Here is a 16,825-nt window from a genome sequence, read left to right on the forward strand (position 1 = left end):
CACCGACGGTTGGAAATGGGATTCTGTAACTGATATCGTCCTGGAGTCCAGCTAGCTCTGGAAATTTGATCACCCTGAGATCTTAATTGCATTCTACTCTCCTGACATTCTATGTAGCCGGTATATGGACTGTATCAGTATGGGTTCAGACTTTGCCAATCTTGGGTGACTATGAGATATAGTTGTGCTTGGTGAGGTATTTAACGATGGTCTCGACTGCCATAGTTACATCACATTCGCTTGTCTTGATGTGTATATCAGGATTTTCGGGGGCCTCGTATGGCGCAGATATGCCAGTAAATTCTACATGCAGACTTTCAGTGCCTTAACTTACAATGAGTCTCGTTGTGAGGACTAACCCTTGATTTCTCCTGCACGAGCTGCTTTATAGAGCCCTTTCGGGTCACGCTGTTCAACCACACTGAGAGGGGCATCAACAAACACTTCGATGAACGCGAGGCCTCCTTTCTCATGAAGTTCACGGGCTACTTGTCGATCAGCTTTGTAGGGCGATATAAAAGCTGTGATCGCAATGCAAGCAGAGTCTGCGAATAACTTGGAGACCTTGAAGGAAACGTAAGCACGTGGCTGCTCATAGCGCCAAGGTATAGTACCTCGCCTATGCGCCTGATATTTTCCACTCGGGACTTCTCGTCAAAACCAAGGTCCTTATTGAGCCCAAAGCGAACGTTGTCTCCATCGAGCCGGTAGGTAAATTTGTGTAAGTGAAGGAGATGTTGCTCTAGAGCGCATGCTATCGTTGACTGTGGGATTATCAGCGTATGCATCGGTAAGATGAAAGGGTAACAGACCTTGCCACTAGCACTAAGTCCGGTGAGCCAGACAGTAACACCCTTCTGTTTGAGTAAGCCAACGCGTTCCTGGGCGTCAACAGATCCTGTAAATATTGGTATTTATTAGTGGAACAAAGCTGTTCCAGGGACACACCTGGATGAAAAGTAATGTTTGTTGACATCTCAGTGGGGGAGTATGTAGAATAAGCAGCTTCAGTGACTCACTAGGTTATATCAAGCTTTCTCGGCTTCCCGACTCCCGATTGTAAGTACCCTGTGATATGTTGCACGGAGTTTGAAACCTAATATATCACTTCCTGCTTCAAGTACGAAGTATTATCCTCGACACGAGGTCTTTGGAAGAACTCTTTATTTTAGAGTTTCTGTTTCTCTCTCTGCAGGTGGAGGAAGCGAGATGTCTTATATGGTTTGTAGATATGAACACGAGTCAGGTGGCCAATGCGATTAATAGCGGGAGGGAATTACGGTGGGGAAGCACACGCAGGAATCTAATGGCTCTGTACAAAGCCTTGTAATCCAAATATGAATGCATTCCAAACTGAGGCTACGAAGTCTCAACAGGCTGTGCAGCAGCGGTGGGGGCGGGCACTTCTGGATGTAAGACTAAATTTCCAAGCCTAGGAGGTGTCGAACGCGTGATAAACTCCATGATGGTTGGGAGCTTGTCTGCTGCTTGTCGTAAAGCTGTGAAAGGGTGAGTTTGGATAGAAGAGAGATGGGTAGGAACATCCTGCCTTCTCGTGCCAACTCTTCTCTTATCGGCGTGCCTCCAATCTCGAATATGACGCGACCAGTGGGAACGCTGCGATCCATGAGCCTCACGGAGCACGAATGCAAAAGAGAACCTACCGAGTAGCCCAAAACTCGAACGTTCCTTTTCCTTTACCCATACGAGTTTCATTTCCCTTGAGTTCAACGGCATGAGTCAAAATCGAAGCAAAGAACGAACGAACGGATCGCAAACCTTGATGCAAACTGGGATATCAGGGAAAACTCTGAGATAGACTTTTGCACCTTTGACAACCTTTATTTTGCGTTTTATGACTTCCTCAGCAGTAGTGAGCTGTTTCGCGCTGAAACGGACGCCCATGCCCTTAATGCGGATGCCCCATTCGCCATAAGCAAGGGTGGTGCCTTTTGTTGAGCCGCCTATGGGTATTGGGACGCGACCTTTGTGTCGTTTGATGTGTTGGACTTGACGAGGCGCGAGTTGTGACCGGAAACGTACGCCGTGCGGGAAAGATGATACGCTCGTTCGAAGTGTTTGAAGTGAGAACATCGTCAATTTTTGCTAGTCTCCCAGACTCCGAGACTGACCAGTCCGGACTACGTCTTTGAGATGTTCCGTGGTAGTATGAGCCAGGCTGGTCACGGGCTTGTCACGAGCTTAGAAGGAAGTAACCCCCTCGACCCCCCTTGAAGTACACTCTAGAGTCAACAACGATGAGCGACAAGAAACGAACCTTCGACGGTAATGGCGAGTCTCCATTAACAAAGAAACCAAGAAGGTCAGTAAATCCTACTAGCTATTATTCAACTGGCTCATGTCTTGTTTTCAGTGATTTTGTGAGTTCACCTTTCTTTTCTCAAGGTGAATTCACCTCTACATCGTTCTCACAAGTCTCTATAACCTTTTACTCATTACAGACCCCTTCTAATGGAAGCAACACATCAGCAGCCGTCAGTACTAATCTCCCTGTCAACTTCATGTACTAATTCATTCTCTCAACAGTTATCTGGAGATGCTCTCATCGCGCAAAAACGTGCAGAGATTGCTGCGAAGGTAGCTGCCATGAAAGGTGGCATACCAAGTCTTGCAAAGGTTACTCCACCAGTCAAGACCGGTAGCCCTTCCCCAGCGCCAGGCACACCGCTCCAGAACATCGATGACCTCTCTCGCAAAGTTGCAGAGGCCAAGCGCCGTGTCGCAGAGGCGCAGACAAAGCTTGCCGTCAAGGACAATCCATATATGGTGAGCCTCTCCACTCTCGCACATCCACTCGCTTCTGAATCTGCGTCCAGTCAGTGCATCAAGTGGGCAAGAAGAATAAGCCAATCGAACCAGCCCAACAAGGCGCTGGCTTGAAAATGACCGCTCATCCCCTTCTCCTCGACACCGCTCCCGTCGCTCCCCAGTCCAAGAAGGACAGATACAAACCAATGCAGCCCAAGTTCGCTTCTATCAAGGTGCTTACCCACTCCCTTACCCATATCCTTCCAACTAACGCCATTTCAAGGCAAACATCCGAAACGCCCCAACCCCTCCCCCGGCACCGACCCCAGTTCCCATTGTTGAAGTCAAAGCCAACCCCTACGCCTCCACCTCAAGCGCAGCCAAAGAAAGCGGTTTTGAAGGCGTACCAAAGGAGCGTCACGGTCGCAGTTTCCGCTTCATCCAGAAAGGCAAGTATGAACAGCAAGCCGAACAAATGCGTCAGGAAGCAGCACTTGAGGCTCTTAAGCAACGTATTGCCGAAGGCGCGCGTAAAGCTGGTTTGGATTCTGAATTTGAGACTTTAGAGAAGAATATCAAGGTGCGTTTGGAATTGATTGTTCGTTTCGGTTCCTAACTGACTGGGGCTCTTAGCGTGAACCTCCTCCGGCAGTGGAGTGGTGGGATGCAGCTCTGCTGCCCAACAAGAACTATGATGACCTTTTCCTTGGGTTTTCGCATCTCAACATCCGAACCCAGGACTCGCCGGTCACGCTATATGTCCAGCATCCTATCCCCATTGCTCCAATGGACGAGAACAAAGTCGGCTTGAAACCACTCATGTTGACCAAAAAGGCGCGCATATATTCAGTCGGCGTACATGGGATGACTCTAACATGGCACAACAGGAACGAAAGAAGATGCGGAAGCAGCGCCGTCAAGCTGACCGTGAAGATAAACGCGATCGTATCCGTATGGGTCTCATCCCTCCTGATCCACCCAAAGGCACGCACCCTTATTACACTGAAATTCCTTCCTTTAACTTACTTTTGTCGTCACAGTCCGTCTGTCAAACCTGATGAAAGTCCTGACATCCGACGCAGTCCAAGACCCCACTCGCGTTGAAGCCCGCGTCCGCAAAGAAGTCGCCATGAGAAAACACAACCACGAAAAGATGAACGCCGAACGTAAACTCACCGACGAACAACGCCGAGATAAGAAGGAGAATAAGAAATCTGAGGAAGAGAAGAAGGGCATCATGGGCGCTGTATTCAAGTGCGTCTCCCTATAACATAACTACGCCATTTCATTCAGCTGACCATATCTCACTTTTTTTTTCACTTTTGCAACAGAGTGAAAACGCTCACAGACCCATCCCACCGCTTCAAAGTCCGCAAAAACGCAGAACAGTTCAACCTAACAGGTGTCTGCATCTTCAACCCCGCTTTCAGCATGGTATATGTCGAAGGCGCTGCCAGACTCGTACAGAAATATAGGCATTTAATGATTGACCGTATCGCATGGACCGAAGCTGCGCGTCCGCGCGGTGGGGAGGACGTTGTCATCGATAACGGGGGCGAAGAAGAAGAAGCTCAAAGCAACAGCGGTGCCGATGGCAGTAATGGTGGTGGTGGTGATGGTGCAGGCAAACAGCCAGAAGAAATGGCCTCTCTCGAAAACAACGCATGTTATCTCGTATGGGAGGGTCAACTGCGAGACCGGGCGTTTAATACGTTCAAGCCTAGGGGATGTCCTACAGATGCGATGGCTAAGGAGGTGTTGGGTCAGAAGTTGGCGGGGTATTGGGATCAGGCGAAGAATTGGAAGCCGGAGGAGGAGGAGCTGTTTTGAGGTTGGAGAGAGTTATTTTGTTGATGTCCTGCTTGTACTAACTTACCTGCGACTTTTTTCGAGGTGCATGATGACACTATGGGAGATAATATCAACGATGATGATTTATAGACTTGATTTACGTGCGCATGTGAACGTTTGGGTCTTCTGTTAAATCCATCGAAGGTACTGATCAACACAGTTCTGGTCATCATCGGCGCATCATATCAGATGTTCGCATGTCTTGAAATCCCAAAGGCAAGCCAAGACATCAAGAGCACGAAGATAAACATCGTATATGACTTGGCCACATAACTCAAGAGTCCCGCTCTACAACCATTCCCAAACTTCAAAGTGATTCATTCGCTCTCGGTAATGAATCCAGGCTCTATCACCTCCACCTTCGATGAAAAGCTTCATGTACTTTAAATCAACTTTAAATTGCTGTTAGCATGTCTTTGACGTAAGCTGCAAATCTTAATCTTCAGTTTCAGTTTCTCTACAGTTGTAATGCAAACTAGATTTGGGGGCAGGCCTTAACATTTGGGTCTTTGTCTCCAGTGTGAACCACGACTCTAATCATTTTCTATGTCAGATTCTAACGGACTGTAGAGATCGTGTATGGTATCTGCTCTTACTCCAAAGTCCCATGTCAATTAAGTAGATGAAAGCGTGCACTTTGAAGCCCCATATAACCAGATCACAGACTGCTTAATGGCTTCTGTTACCTCTTCTGTGCTCAACGGCTGGTCAACAGGTGGACAATGTAGGAAAAGGACCTTAGTAGTCGACTTATCGGCTTTTCCGCTTGCCCGTTTGCTCTCGGCTAGTGAGCAATAATATATGAAGTCGCAAAGGTAATGTCCTGCGTCCAGGGACGAATATATTTGCTTCCAAAAACCATGTCAGTATTCCTGACAAGATACACCCAAGTCAATCTCACCTCGATACCCGACTTTTTGAGGTGATGCACAAGCTTCTCGACATCAATTTCTGTGAAGATCTCTTCAGGAAACGACTCGTATCCCTTTCCAAATCCACGCTTAGGTGGTTCTGTGCCATCAACAGGTGCGTCAATGTCGTATTCAATTAAACGTGCTCTTTCCATCCTCTCCATCTCCGAGGGTTCTGATTGTCCGCGGTTGGGATTGGAGCTTTCGTCACGCGTCACGCGTACGATTGGTGCAAGACAACCAGTGGCATCCTTCATGTTGTAACCAAACTTATGGCCAACCCTCTCCATTCGCAGTGGTCCTCTCCCAGCAACACCTACGTGAAAGATGAGATCGAATCCATCTGGTGGCGGTATGATGTCTGGTAGGTCAGGATCTGTAGAAGAAGGGAGGACAGGTGGCCGCGCGTGTAGCCCAGGGACAATTGCGAGAACACCTTCATAGGTTACGGGGACTTGGAGTGTCGTTAGATGGATGTCGCGTACGTCCTGGATAAAGCTGTTTTCTTCGGGCATGGGGGTTTGATCATCGACTGTAATGGGTTCAGTAGGCAGATCGATGTGTAAAATGGTATTGTGAAGTGGCTTGACGGCCAGCCATGATGGATTGATCGCATAGCGAGAGAACGGCTAGGCTCACGGATAGTCAGGTGCGCGTTTGAAAGGGTGGGGGAGAGCAAGGCTCCGAAGTAACTTACACCAAAGCCAGTGATAAGAACACGGTAAGGTCGCACTTCCAACGCAGGAAGACCGTTTACATCGACAGCTGGCATCGTTCGCTCGAGATATGCGAAACAACGACAACAAAATTGCAAAACCCACGATCGCGAGCAATCAAACCCACTACTAGAACTGGGACCCGGGACACGCCAAGTACACGCTCTTGGAAATATTGTCAAAAGGCCTCGACCTCGCCTCGACCGGAACCTTTTACTTACTAACCCTTAAATTTGACAAGCTTTTGAGCTCAGCGAGCGTTGAAATCAAGAACACCGTTATTAACATATCGAAACTGGCAGTTGCAGGCAGAGCAGAGCTCACCACTTTCACTCTGAAGTTTGAACGACCACATGCCTTCTGGTGCGGGATATTTCTCACTCATATTGCAAGATACTAATTACAATGTTCCCGACAGTATCTTGGTTGGTCACATCGGATAAACTGTACATCACCCTGCTGAGACTTTATTATAAGTCCAATATGCCTGCAGCCTGTTTTAGAGGAGAACATCAATAAACATCTGGACAGCGGCTGCAGTGTTCACATGGCACCTGATCAGCGTCTAGGAGAATCTTCCTTTCGACCCAAAAACGCGACAGCGTCCAAGAAGTTGGCGCCGATATTCAGCCACACCCGTGACAAGCACACCAGTACTTTGGCTGCCGGTCCTTCAGCACTTACATCGATGACTCAAGACACGCCCACTACTACTTCCAAGAAACGGAAGTCTGAAATGCCATCACTATCTCGAATGACAAGCAAACGTCTCAAAGGCACGCCTTCTGACTTCAAGTCTGCCATACCTCTTGCGGAAAGGCTTCGCCCGCAATCCCTAGACGAATTTTTTGGGCAGAAGCACCTGACTGGCCCCGATTCTCTTCTGATGAATATGCTGGACAGTGGTATAATTGGCAGTCTTATACTATGGGGACCACCTGGGTGAGGGAATTCAACCATGTTTTTGTCAGATTTGGTATTGACATACTTCGAGCTGCGGAAAGACCACTTTGGCAAGATTATTGGCACGGCACGTGGACTGCAATTTCAGGGAGCTAAGCGCGACTTCTTCAGGTACGAACGATGTTCGTGCAGTATTCGAAGAGGCGAAGGCGTCTCTATCATTAATTGGAAGGTAAGGTCATGTTTTCTCGTATCGACTTCATCGACTCCATGTGCTCTAGAAAGACGATACTGTTCTTGGACGAGGTACATCGTTTCAACAAGGCGCAACAGGTACGATTCTTCTGAAGGCATTTGCAGCTATTTCTGAAGCGGATGAATAGGACATCTTCCTTCCATTTATTGAGCAAGGCCAAATCCAGGTATGTAACGCAAGGTAGACTCCCCAACTATTAACAAAATAGAAGATGATTGGAGCGACGACTGAGAATCCGTCATTCAAGCTGACCAGCGCCTTGCTGAGTCGTTGCAGGTGAGTTGAGTTGTTAATGCTTCATTCAAGCACCGAATTTTTGCAGAGTATTAGTACTCGAACGCTTGACAGACGATGACATTCGAGATATTATCGCCAGTGCTGTAGAGCGAGTCTTAGCATCCGGCCCCTCATGAACAACCAGAATCTGAAAGAGCATCTAGCCCACATGGTGGGCACAGAACCTACGACCTCGCAAAATTTGCTATCTCAGTCCTGAGTCCTCGCAGTCGTCTATCAGCTGCGATCGTCCCATTTCCGTCCTATCCCCAACTTACAAACAGCATCATCTCTTCCATCGTATCTCTTTCTACAGGAGATGCACGGACTGCATTATCTTTACTAGAAGCTTGTTCTGGTTACTAAGCCAGATAGAGATGAACATACTCTTCTCACATCATTACGCCGAAGTGTCTCGGCTTCATATGATCGTGTAGGAGATAGCCACTTTGACATGATTTCAGCGCTCCATAAGAGCGTCCGAGGTAGCCACGGCAGTGCAGCGATGTACTGGCTAGCACGGATGCTCACAGCAGGAGAGGATCCGTTGTATATCGCAAGAAGATTGGTCGTCTGTGCTAGCGAAGATATTGGATTGGCTGATACGCACGCTCTTCCTTTGGTAAGTCGACCAATGATTCAAGTTAAGATTCAAATCGAGCATTTCAGGCAATGGCAGCTCTTCAAGCTTGTCAGGTTATTGGGATGCCTGAGTGCCGAATCAATCTAGCACATTGTGTAGCTTATCTATCAGAAGCACCGAAAAGTACCCGTGCTTATGAGGCATACAAGAGGGCGGAAGAAGCGGCAAAGTTAGACCTGACAATGCCCGTGCCTGTGGCGGTCCGTAACGCTCCAACAGCCCTTATGAAGGAGCTTGGCTATTCAGAGGGCTACAAGTATAACCCAGATTTTCGGTGCGCCAACACTTGTGAAATATTTATTGAAGTGTTACTTAATTCGCCTGCACCCACAGACATCCCGTGCACAACGACTACCTCCCAATTGCGTTCCGTGGCGACAAGTTTTTAAAGGAAGCTAGTGACATGTCGGACAAGGTTTGGAATGAACAAGAGTTATTGCGTTGGGAGCAAGAGGAAAACGGCGGGCGGTTGTGGGAAGGCCGCTCATCTGTTCCACACCAACATTGAATGTGCACAGCATCATTTGGTTGATACGTTTGATCCTATCTACCGGAGTATATTGGAATTAAACTCTCCGATGAGTACGCTCAAAAAATAATATGCTTCGCAGAGATTGAACCGACTTTTTCCCGTTCACACGTTTCAATGCGAAATTGCTCAGCACAGTATTCCTATTGCTTTGAATAAAAATTGCCATGCGCTAAGTAGCATTTGTCAGCGTGAACATACAACTCAACGGTTATCGTAATAGTGGATGAACTAGGTAGAGAACCGTTGCGGTTACAAGTACTCACCTCGGATACAACCCACCATAGAAATGTTATGCGCATGCAAGTGAGAACAGCCTTATAAGTTTTATGCAAGCCATGCGGAGATAACAAAGTCCGGTGAGAGATCGCCCGGTATTGCCGTATTAGAGATCCCACGTAAAACCAAGCAATGCCGATCATGGACGCATGACAACGCGAGAACTCGGGAGTCGGATTGTTTGAACCGCCTCGAGGCATTAACAATACCTTGCGGGTGCAATGCCAGCAAAAAGTAAGATCTTCTTCACCACATGCAAGTCCTCAATTAATTACAGTATATTACTCAGGTATGTTCCCCACAAGTACTAGTTTGTCTAATGTTCCCGCAGTTTCAGTGTTATTTTCGACCTTGATAGGCATGGCTCCAACCTTCTTATCTCACTGGACACGAGACATACACACATGAAACCACGGAATCTGTCCACAGTCCCGCCACAGGGCCTATGATGGAGCTTGATCGTACCGAATAACGGGTCTTCTGTTTACGAGAATAGTCACTTATCCAAATTACAACGGGTTTGTGATATACATATAGATCGCAGAAACTTATCCACTTCTCTTGCGGGTCTGTCTTCTTACCATGAGTCTGACCGCTGCAGGAGTCATCGGCGAGCATACTGCGCACGAGCCCGATGTGCCCAGCGAGAAAGCTCTTAGCACTAGTGACGAGAAATCGTTCGATGGGAAAGGCGACGTTGAATCCACTCAGGATGCTGACAGCGATGAAGCCGTACTCTCCAATGAACTCGACGTTGCTACCCACGTCATCTCGTTGGACGACGACCCCACTCTGAACCCGTGGACATTCCGTGCATTCTTTATTGGTCTTGGTCTCTCAGCCTTTGGTGGAGTACTCGGTGAGCTTCTTTGGGTTCTTTTTTTTTATTTAGCCAGCGTGCTCATCGATGTCAATTTGTAGCGGAAATTTATTATTTCAAGCCTGTGCGTAGTGAAATAACCATGTCAACTTTTGGTGCTCAGATCATTGCCGCAGCAAACGGTTCTAGTGTCATTGATGTTCCTCGCCGTTATCTCCTACGTGATTGGAGTCTTTATGGAAACCTTTATTCCTCGACGCGGATTCTTCCGCTATCTGAACCCCGTAAACCAGGTTCACCATGTCTATTACTTCATTCTCATGGTATCTTTTTCCAGGGACCATTCAACAAGAAAGAGAATGCTTTCATTGTCATCATGGCAAGTGCCTCTGCTAACTCCGCCTTGGGCACCGAAGTTCTTGCTGTTCAGCGGTCAGTGAGCGTTACTCATCTTGTCGATGGGATTTACTGACATCTGCTAAAGATTGTACTACAATATCACGCCCAACCCTGGTGCTTCGATTTTCCTGCTCTTCTCCTCTCAACTCCTTGGGTACGAAATATTTCCGTTGAAATTTCTACCGAACGCTGACAAGGTTTTTAGGTATGGAATCGGTGGTATGATGAGAGGTATGTCCACCTGTGAATTTATCATTGAACCCGGTATTCATATACCTCTCACAGGCATTCTGTTATATCCAACAAAGATGTTGTATCCCGGTGTACTGCCATTGTTGTCCATGTTTGATGCTCTCTACGAGGGCGGGGTGGCAGCACGGAAGAAGCTCAGAGTATTCTACATGGTATTTGCTGCGTGAGTCCTTCGATGAGGACCAGCCATGAGTGCATATGCTAATTAAACTCAGCATATTCATTTGGGAGCTTTTCCCAGAATGGATCTTCCCCCTTCTGACAGGTTTTTCGATTATATGTCTTGCAGTTCCCAACAATGCTGCCGTCTCGCGAGTCTTCGGTGGCAGTAACGGTAACGAGGGTTTGGGGCTCCTGTCTATCTGCTTTGACTGGCAAGTGAGTGTGAACCCGAATTTCGACATGAACTGCGTTACTGACTGGGTCTGCAACAGTATATTTCTGGTGGTGTAAACCCTATGACTATCCCGCTCAAAGCACAAGTATGACTTCTTCTCAATTTTCGCGGGCTAGAAGTCTCACGTACTGTTTTGAACAGTTCTCGAATTTCTTGGGTTACCTTCTTTGCATGTATGATCGCTTCGCTCTGATTCGAGACCCTGCATTGACATACTTATAGGGTCGTCTTTGTTGCTGTGTATTACAACAACATATGGAAAGCCCAGAACTTCCCATTCGTCAGTCCACCATCAGATGTAGCCGTAGAACATTGACGTCAACTTGCACACAGCTTTCTCAACTCTTATTTTATGAAAACGGAACAGAGTACAACCAAACGCTCATTCTCGATGCCAACTACCAGGTCGATCCCACGCTCCTTGCTGAACAGGGTGTACCTTACTATGCCAGCACTTGGGTGGTCTACTTGCTCAGCTCAAATTTGGCAAGTTCACCACATGTCAGCGAGAATCTGTGGGGCTGACAGTTTGAAATTCCAGGGATTGGCGGCTACGTTTACGCATCTTCTCCTCTGGAACTGGGATGACTTGCGCTCCGCATGGAGTTGGATGACTCCGTCAAGCCTCAAACAAATGTGGGTGGAATTCGACTGGAGGTTCTGGCGGGCCGATGGAATGCGGAAGCAAGACGTCAACGACGAGAACTTGGATCCCCACTACAGGCAAATGCTGAAGGTTAGTTTCGCAGTTCGGTGTACTCATCTTACCAACCTGGATATGTCTGTACAGTACCCCGATGCTCCCAATAGTTGGTATTTCGCTGTTTTCGTTGTGTCCTTCATCGTTTCGCTGGTCGTTATATACAAAACCAACTCGACTTTGCCATGGTGAGCGGCTTTGATTGGAAATGTGTTCCAGGCTGATGAGCAATGAAGGTGGGGCTTCGTCATCTCGCTCATGCTGGCGACGGTTTCCATTCTATTCTTCGGTGCTCTCTTCGCAATCACAGGGCTGGGCTTCATCATCCAGCCGTAGGTTCCTGAAATCAATTTCAATCTTCCTATCTCAATTTGCATTCAGGTTCGTCCAGATGATTGGTGGTTACCTTCACACCGGCAAGCCAGGTGATTACCTTGCTCGTCATTTATTCAATATGTAATTGACGAATGCGACAGTGGCAAATATGTACTTCGTTCTATACGGATACAGTATGTGTCGGCCTTGCAATAAACCAAGAAGAAGTCGACTGACCCAATTTTGCAGACACTGTCACGCAAGCCCAACTTCTCCTCCGCGACCTCAAGATTGCCCAATGTAAGCATATCTCGGGCTCATGATGAGAGGGCAATTTGTGTTGACCGCCATTTCTAGATGCAAAGCTGCCACCTCGTGCTGCTTTCACCGCCCAGATCATTGGGACGCTTCTTGGTGCTATTTTGAACTTCAGTACGCATGCTACGTTATATGGCTATAAAAACAACTGACAGTGCAAATATAGTCATGATGAATTCAATTATAGACAACCAACGTGAAATCTTATTATCTATTCAGGGAACCAATATCTGGTCCGGCCAACAACCGCAGCAGTACAACTCCCAGGCAATCGCGTGGGGTGGTCTCAGCCACGAGCTTTTCTCGGCCGGTCAAAGATACCAATGGGTTCCTTGGGCGTACCTGGTTGGACTTTTCACACCTATTCCGTTCTGGGTCCTTCACAGGTACTTCCCAAAGCTCCGTGCAGATTATTTGTACACCCCTGTTATCGCGTACGTTAAAGGCTACTTGAATGACTGTGGTCAACAGCATGCTCACATATTTCACAGCTACTACATCGGATGGCTTTGTGTTGGGATCAACTCGTCTATTCTCTCCTACTTCGCAGTCGCATTCCTCTCACAATGGTGGTTGCGCACACGCTACCCTCGCTGGTTTGCCAAATACAACTACATCATCGGAGCTGGTGAGTATTCTCGAATGTCCTGGGAAGCCCGAATCTCATGAAGTGGTGTAGCCCTTGACGGAGGCACTCAAGTCATGGTGTTCATCCTCTCGTTTGCGGTGCAAGGTGCTGGTGGAGCGGCGCACCTGTTCCCTGCATGGTGGGGCGCGAACCAAGGAGGTAATTATGACCACTGTGCCATGCTGAACTGAGGTACATAGTGGACATTGGATGATCGTGAAACTTATCGCAGGTATTATTAGTATTACTACAAAGTGGCTCCACTGTATATGTCATACAATTCATAAGAAAATGTGCTGTTGATGTGCGTGGTGCAGCGGTTTCCGCGCGTTGAACACGTTATCTGAGACGACAAGAGGAGCGGACAGGAAAGTGCCCATTGGAAGCGTGCCAGCGCAACACTTGCAGTGCTGCATGATGCATCCGAGGGGACTCGGCCTAGGCTAGCTAAGGTACACGTGTAAAATGATGCACTGCCACAGTGCTTCTCATCCGATTTCGGCACAGGCATTAAATTACCTTTTCCGCCACTCGGAGTCGTATTCGAAGAATTATTCATGGCTGCACCTACGTTCTCCGTCCCCTCTCCCATCTCTGTCTTTCACCAGCTGATTTCCTCATTATAGGCCCATATAGGTGTCTTGCTGGCAGCTGCGCAATTTTGTCGCAACGGAGAATAAGGAATTTCGTAACACAGGTTTGAACAACAATAGGAACGGTTAGTACAATGGAACAATAAACAACACGCCTTGAACACGCATCTCATTTGGAGCATCCTTTATCACGATTCACAGGTGAAAATCCAGACTCAGCAGGATCTACGGCCCTTGTATCTATCTCTACTTCCAACACTACCACCACTGGTTGGTGTTTTCAGTTCATCATGTTCTCCCGTATCGCCAGGTTGCGGTACCTTGCACCCCTTCTTCTTACTTTCTCTGCCTCGACAGCTGCCAAAGATGACTCTTTATGTGTGTAATGTCTCCTCTCTAGCCTCGTAATACACATGCTCACGATTTTTACATGCTCAGTCACGTCTTCCGTAACTTATTGCTCACCGCCGGAGACTCTCCTCATTCAGCAGTTTGACATCGTATACTTCGCACAGAACGAGTCCATATGGTTTAACATCTCCGCAGCAAGTATCGTACGTGGTTCCCTTTCTCAACAATTTTTTTTATTCATTTCTCTCTCAAGGACCCCAACGTCAATGTGACTGCCAATGTAATGCTGAACGTTTATGGAACGCATTACGTGAACTTCACCATCGACTTATGCTCATTGTTCAATGGTGCCCTGTGCCCGTTGCCGATGTACAACTTTACCGGCTCCGACTCCATTCCTTTGCCGGCTTCTCTCGGTGTTTCCGGAAAGATCCCTAGCATTGCTTTCCAAATACCAGATCTTGAAGCATATGGTATGTCCTCACCACATCATATTGGTATTTGCGCTTATGTCAGGTTAGCACAACTGTCCCTCACAGAAGTAAACACCGGAGTTCTTAAGGCCTGTGTTCAGGCAACCCTTTCTAACGGCTGGTCAGCACACCAAGTAGCCGTGGAATGGGCAACTGGTGGACTCGCACTACTTGCACTTCTTTCTGCGGTTTATTATTCGTTTATGCCAGACACCCTGGCACCCTTCCGTCTTTTCGATCTTCTCTACCTATATCAGTGGGCAGCATCAACAGCCCTCCTGGATCTTAATTATTCCTCAGTCTACCGGGCATTTTCAACCAACTTTGCATGGGCGATGGGTTTGTTCTCCGCGTCAGCGACCTCTCCTATCCAGATTTCCATCAACAACATGCGGCACCTTACCGGAGGCAACATGGCCGATGCCACTAGTAACTCTGCTGTCGCTCTCGTAAATCGGAAACTTAGCCCATACAACTCCATGACTACGTCAACTTTTCTTGATACTTCCTACCAGTATGCGATGGAGACCCTGTGGGCATCTACCAATATGACATCGGCCAATTACGTCTCGCATACTACCTCGGCCGCCTCTATTCAAGAACTCTCCACCGTTGGTGATGTACAGCTAGTGACACCGGCATCCTCCAATCTTCTTCAGGCTGGTGTCCCTATCTATGTCAACTCCGTTGGCATCGCCACGGCCAACGCTTTCATGACCGTCTTCTTGGTCGTCTTGATGATCGCCGCAATATTGCTTGCGGTCCTCTCTGTCGGCTATTGCGTCCTGGCCGCAACATCTCGATATGGCCGACGGCAGGAAGGGTACGTTGCTGATTGGCGGCATCGATATCCTTCATTTGCTCGTGCCTGGCTGCTGCGCATCGTGAGTATGTCTCCGTGTCCGTTTAAACATATCCGCTTACTCGGTGCTCTAGTGCCTCATTGTATTCACTCCGGTGGCTAGTATTTGCGCTCTATCAGTGGACACTCAAGGATTCATGGCTCTCCATCCTCCTTTCAGTAATTCTACTTCTTGCGGTGGTTGGCTACATCCTATATCCTCTCTTCCTCACATATCGCCTCGCCCTCCGTTCGACGCCCTATGCGCTGTATACGCAACCTGATTTCGTAGCTTCTCATGGTCCTCTGTACGCCCTATACCGCCCAGAGCGGATTTTATGCAACTACTCCCTTGATCTTGGCTATTTTCGTCAAGGCTCTCTTTATTGCCTTTTCTCAAGCTAACGGTTTCGTGCAAGTCGTCGCAATCCTCGTCGTTGAATGCATGGTCCTTGCCTCTCTGTTTACCCTTCGACCGCACAAAACAAGAGGTGCTGATGTCCTCGCAACCTACCTTGCTATTACCAGAGTGGTTTGCACTGCTATGATGGTCACTTTCGTGGAGAGCCTAAATTTAGGAGCAATACCTCGCGTGGTGATCGGCATCGTGATGGCTGTTATCATTTCTGTTGCGGTTATCGTCATGTTCATCAACACGCTCGTGAATATGGGCATCATGAGGCTCATCCCGGCATGTTGCAGACGGCGCCGGAATGACATTCCCAATGGTTCGGATGTAGAGAAGGGCGCCGAAATTGGTGAGAAAGACTTGCGGCCGCGAAATCCTACGCCAGAGCGGAACATTCCACTCGATCCGGATGTTAATCAGCCATATCCCGACAGTCTCTCCCAGACTTTGACGGACCGTCACAGTCTCTATTCCGAGGAATCGGGGTCAACAACCCTAGGCTCACTGCTCCCACGGCAGTTGTCAATTCAAGCATCTCAACCCTCATCCCACTCGCGGTCCAATTCTCAATCACAGTACTCGCCGAGTCAATCAAATCATTCACCCTCCCAGTCCAATTATTTCTCAAACGCCTCATCACCGCGGCAGTCCGTGCCGCCTTCGCCGCTTCACACCCATACCCCATCGCACAGTAGACAGCCCACTATAGACGAACACCCTTCGTATTCATAGACGTTCCTTCTTTTCTTCCTCAATCACATTCCGCAGAGTTAAATCACTTTCGCCGCATTGCATGTTCTCATTCCTCATATCGTTTCACTCGCATCCACTCACTCTCATTCGGACAATGAAAATTTGGTAATGCATGTAGATATCCCGTCATGATCGTGACGATGGGTCACCTTACTTATCTTTATTCTCTTAATGTTGCTTTTGTGATTGTCCTACGGACTAAATAATTAGTATCCGTGGCAAACCAAGTAACAGTTGTCGTAATGCAAATGAGCAACAATTTCAGGACAACTCGACAGTTGCAAGGTCTTCCGCGAGGAGTAACTGTTCGACTTCGCTTACATAAGTAGGATGAGAGTGGTGATGACGTCGGCAGTATAAACTTCGATGATGAAGGGGATGGCACGATGCCCTTCATCATTTAAGTCAGAACGCCAATATAGTAAGGATGCTCGCCCGGGGCA

The 16,825-nt window shown here is 47.9% G+C and overlaps 7 protein-coding genes across 7 annotated transcripts; 4 read left to right on the plus strand and 3 right to left on the minus strand.

Annotated features, from left to right (window-relative positions):
* Positions 1-169: 169 nt before the first annotated feature.
* EDB91DRAFT_1058311 (adenylylsulfate kinase) lies at positions 170-976 on the minus strand (the record flags this gene model as incomplete). The annotated part of the gene is made up of 5 exons (XM_041314147.1): positions 170-303; positions 360-564; positions 615-764; positions 813-898; positions 949-976. The coding sequence occupies 5 exons, from the start codon at positions 974-976 to the stop codon at positions 170-172; spliced, it is 603 nt and encodes a 200-aa protein (XP_041173795.1).
* Positions 977-1,233: 257 nt separating this feature from the next.
* Positions 1,234-2,176, minus strand: EDB91DRAFT_1152104 (ribosomal protein L10e/L16). The gene is made up of 4 exons (XM_041319461.1): positions 1,780-2,176; positions 1,665-1,720; positions 1,550-1,617; positions 1,234-1,499 (listed from the first exon to the last, which is right to left on the minus strand). Exons 1-4 carry the CDS (start codon positions 2,092-2,094, stop codon positions 1,360-1,362), a joined length of 579 nt encoding a protein of 192 aa, XP_041173796.1. The 5' UTR covers positions 2,095-2,176; the 3' UTR covers positions 1,234-1,359.
* A 67-nt stretch (positions 2,177-2,243) lies between these two features.
* On the plus strand, positions 2,244-5,051 carry EDB91DRAFT_1152106 (pre-mRNA processing factor 3-domain-containing protein). The gene is made up of 10 exons (XM_041319462.1): positions 2,244-2,323; positions 2,375-2,381; positions 2,463-2,495; positions 2,548-2,787; positions 2,838-3,002; positions 3,053-3,349; positions 3,403-3,603; positions 3,657-3,753; positions 3,810-4,023; positions 4,101-5,051. The coding sequence occupies exons 1-10, from the start codon at positions 2,259-2,261 to the stop codon at positions 4,597-4,599; spliced, it is 1,818 nt and encodes a 605-aa protein (XP_041173797.1). The 5' UTR covers positions 2,244-2,258; the 3' UTR covers positions 4,600-5,051.
* On the minus strand, positions 5,052-6,404 carry EDB91DRAFT_1152111 (uncharacterized protein). The gene is made up of 3 exons (XM_041319463.1): positions 6,229-6,404; positions 5,522-6,160; positions 5,052-5,468 (listed from the first exon to the last, which is right to left on the minus strand). The coding sequence occupies exons 1-3, from the start codon at positions 6,301-6,303 to the stop codon at positions 5,235-5,237; spliced, it is 948 nt and encodes a 315-aa protein (XP_041173798.1). The 5' UTR covers positions 6,304-6,404; the 3' UTR covers positions 5,052-5,234.
* A 43-nt stretch (positions 6,405-6,447) lies between these two features.
* EDB91DRAFT_1152121 (DNA polymerase III, clamp loader complex, gamma/delta/delta subunit) lies at positions 6,448-9,176 on the plus strand. The gene is given in 11 exon segments (XM_041319464.1): positions 6,448-6,610; positions 6,666-7,189; positions 7,242-7,341; positions 7,534-7,572; positions 7,618-7,682; positions 7,729-7,781; positions 7,924-8,034; positions 8,054-8,304; positions 8,352-8,599; positions 8,659-9,026; positions 9,121-9,176. 9 exon segments carry the CDS (start codon positions 6,795-6,797, stop codon positions 8,831-8,833), a joined length of 1,437 nt encoding a protein of 478 aa, XP_041173799.1. The 5' UTR covers positions 6,448-6,610; positions 6,666-6,794; the 3' UTR covers positions 8,834-9,026; positions 9,121-9,176.
* A 152-nt stretch (positions 9,177-9,328) lies between these two features.
* On the plus strand, positions 9,329-13,265 carry EDB91DRAFT_1152128 (OPT oligopeptide transporter protein-domain-containing protein). The gene is made up of 23 exons (XM_041319465.1): positions 9,329-9,422; positions 9,465-9,992; positions 10,055-10,077; positions 10,130-10,237; positions 10,291-10,385; positions 10,438-10,506; positions 10,558-10,583; positions 10,638-10,767; positions 10,820-10,982; positions 11,039-11,086; positions 11,143-11,174; positions 11,224-11,281; positions 11,335-11,487; positions 11,543-11,737; positions 11,792-11,889; positions 11,938-12,033; positions 12,083-12,126; positions 12,178-12,210; positions 12,266-12,316; positions 12,374-12,448; positions 12,501-12,768; positions 12,826-12,962; positions 13,014-13,265. The coding sequence occupies exons 2-23, from the start codon at positions 9,716-9,718 to the stop codon at positions 13,151-13,153; spliced, it is 2,319 nt and encodes a 772-aa protein (XP_041173800.1). The 5' UTR covers positions 9,329-9,422; positions 9,465-9,715; the 3' UTR covers positions 13,154-13,265.
* A 285-nt stretch (positions 13,266-13,550) lies between these two features.
* Positions 13,551-16,696, plus strand: EDB91DRAFT_1152135 (uncharacterized protein). The gene is made up of 6 exons (XM_041319466.1): positions 13,551-13,933; positions 13,994-14,109; positions 14,160-14,379; positions 14,428-15,279; positions 15,345-15,528; positions 15,551-16,696. Exons 1-6 carry the CDS (start codon positions 13,846-13,848, stop codon positions 16,359-16,361), a joined length of 2,271 nt encoding a protein of 756 aa, XP_041173801.1. The 5' UTR covers positions 13,551-13,845; the 3' UTR covers positions 16,362-16,696.
* Positions 16,697-16,825: the final 129 nt, after the last annotated feature.

The sequence above is a fragment of the Suillus paluster genome (genome assembly GCF_016628075.1).
Source record: "Suillus paluster strain FC165 chromosome Unknown EDB91scaffold_59, whole genome shotgun sequence".
Classification (NCBI taxonomy): Eukaryota; Fungi; Basidiomycota; class Agaricomycetes; order Boletales; family Suillaceae; genus Suillus; species Suillus paluster.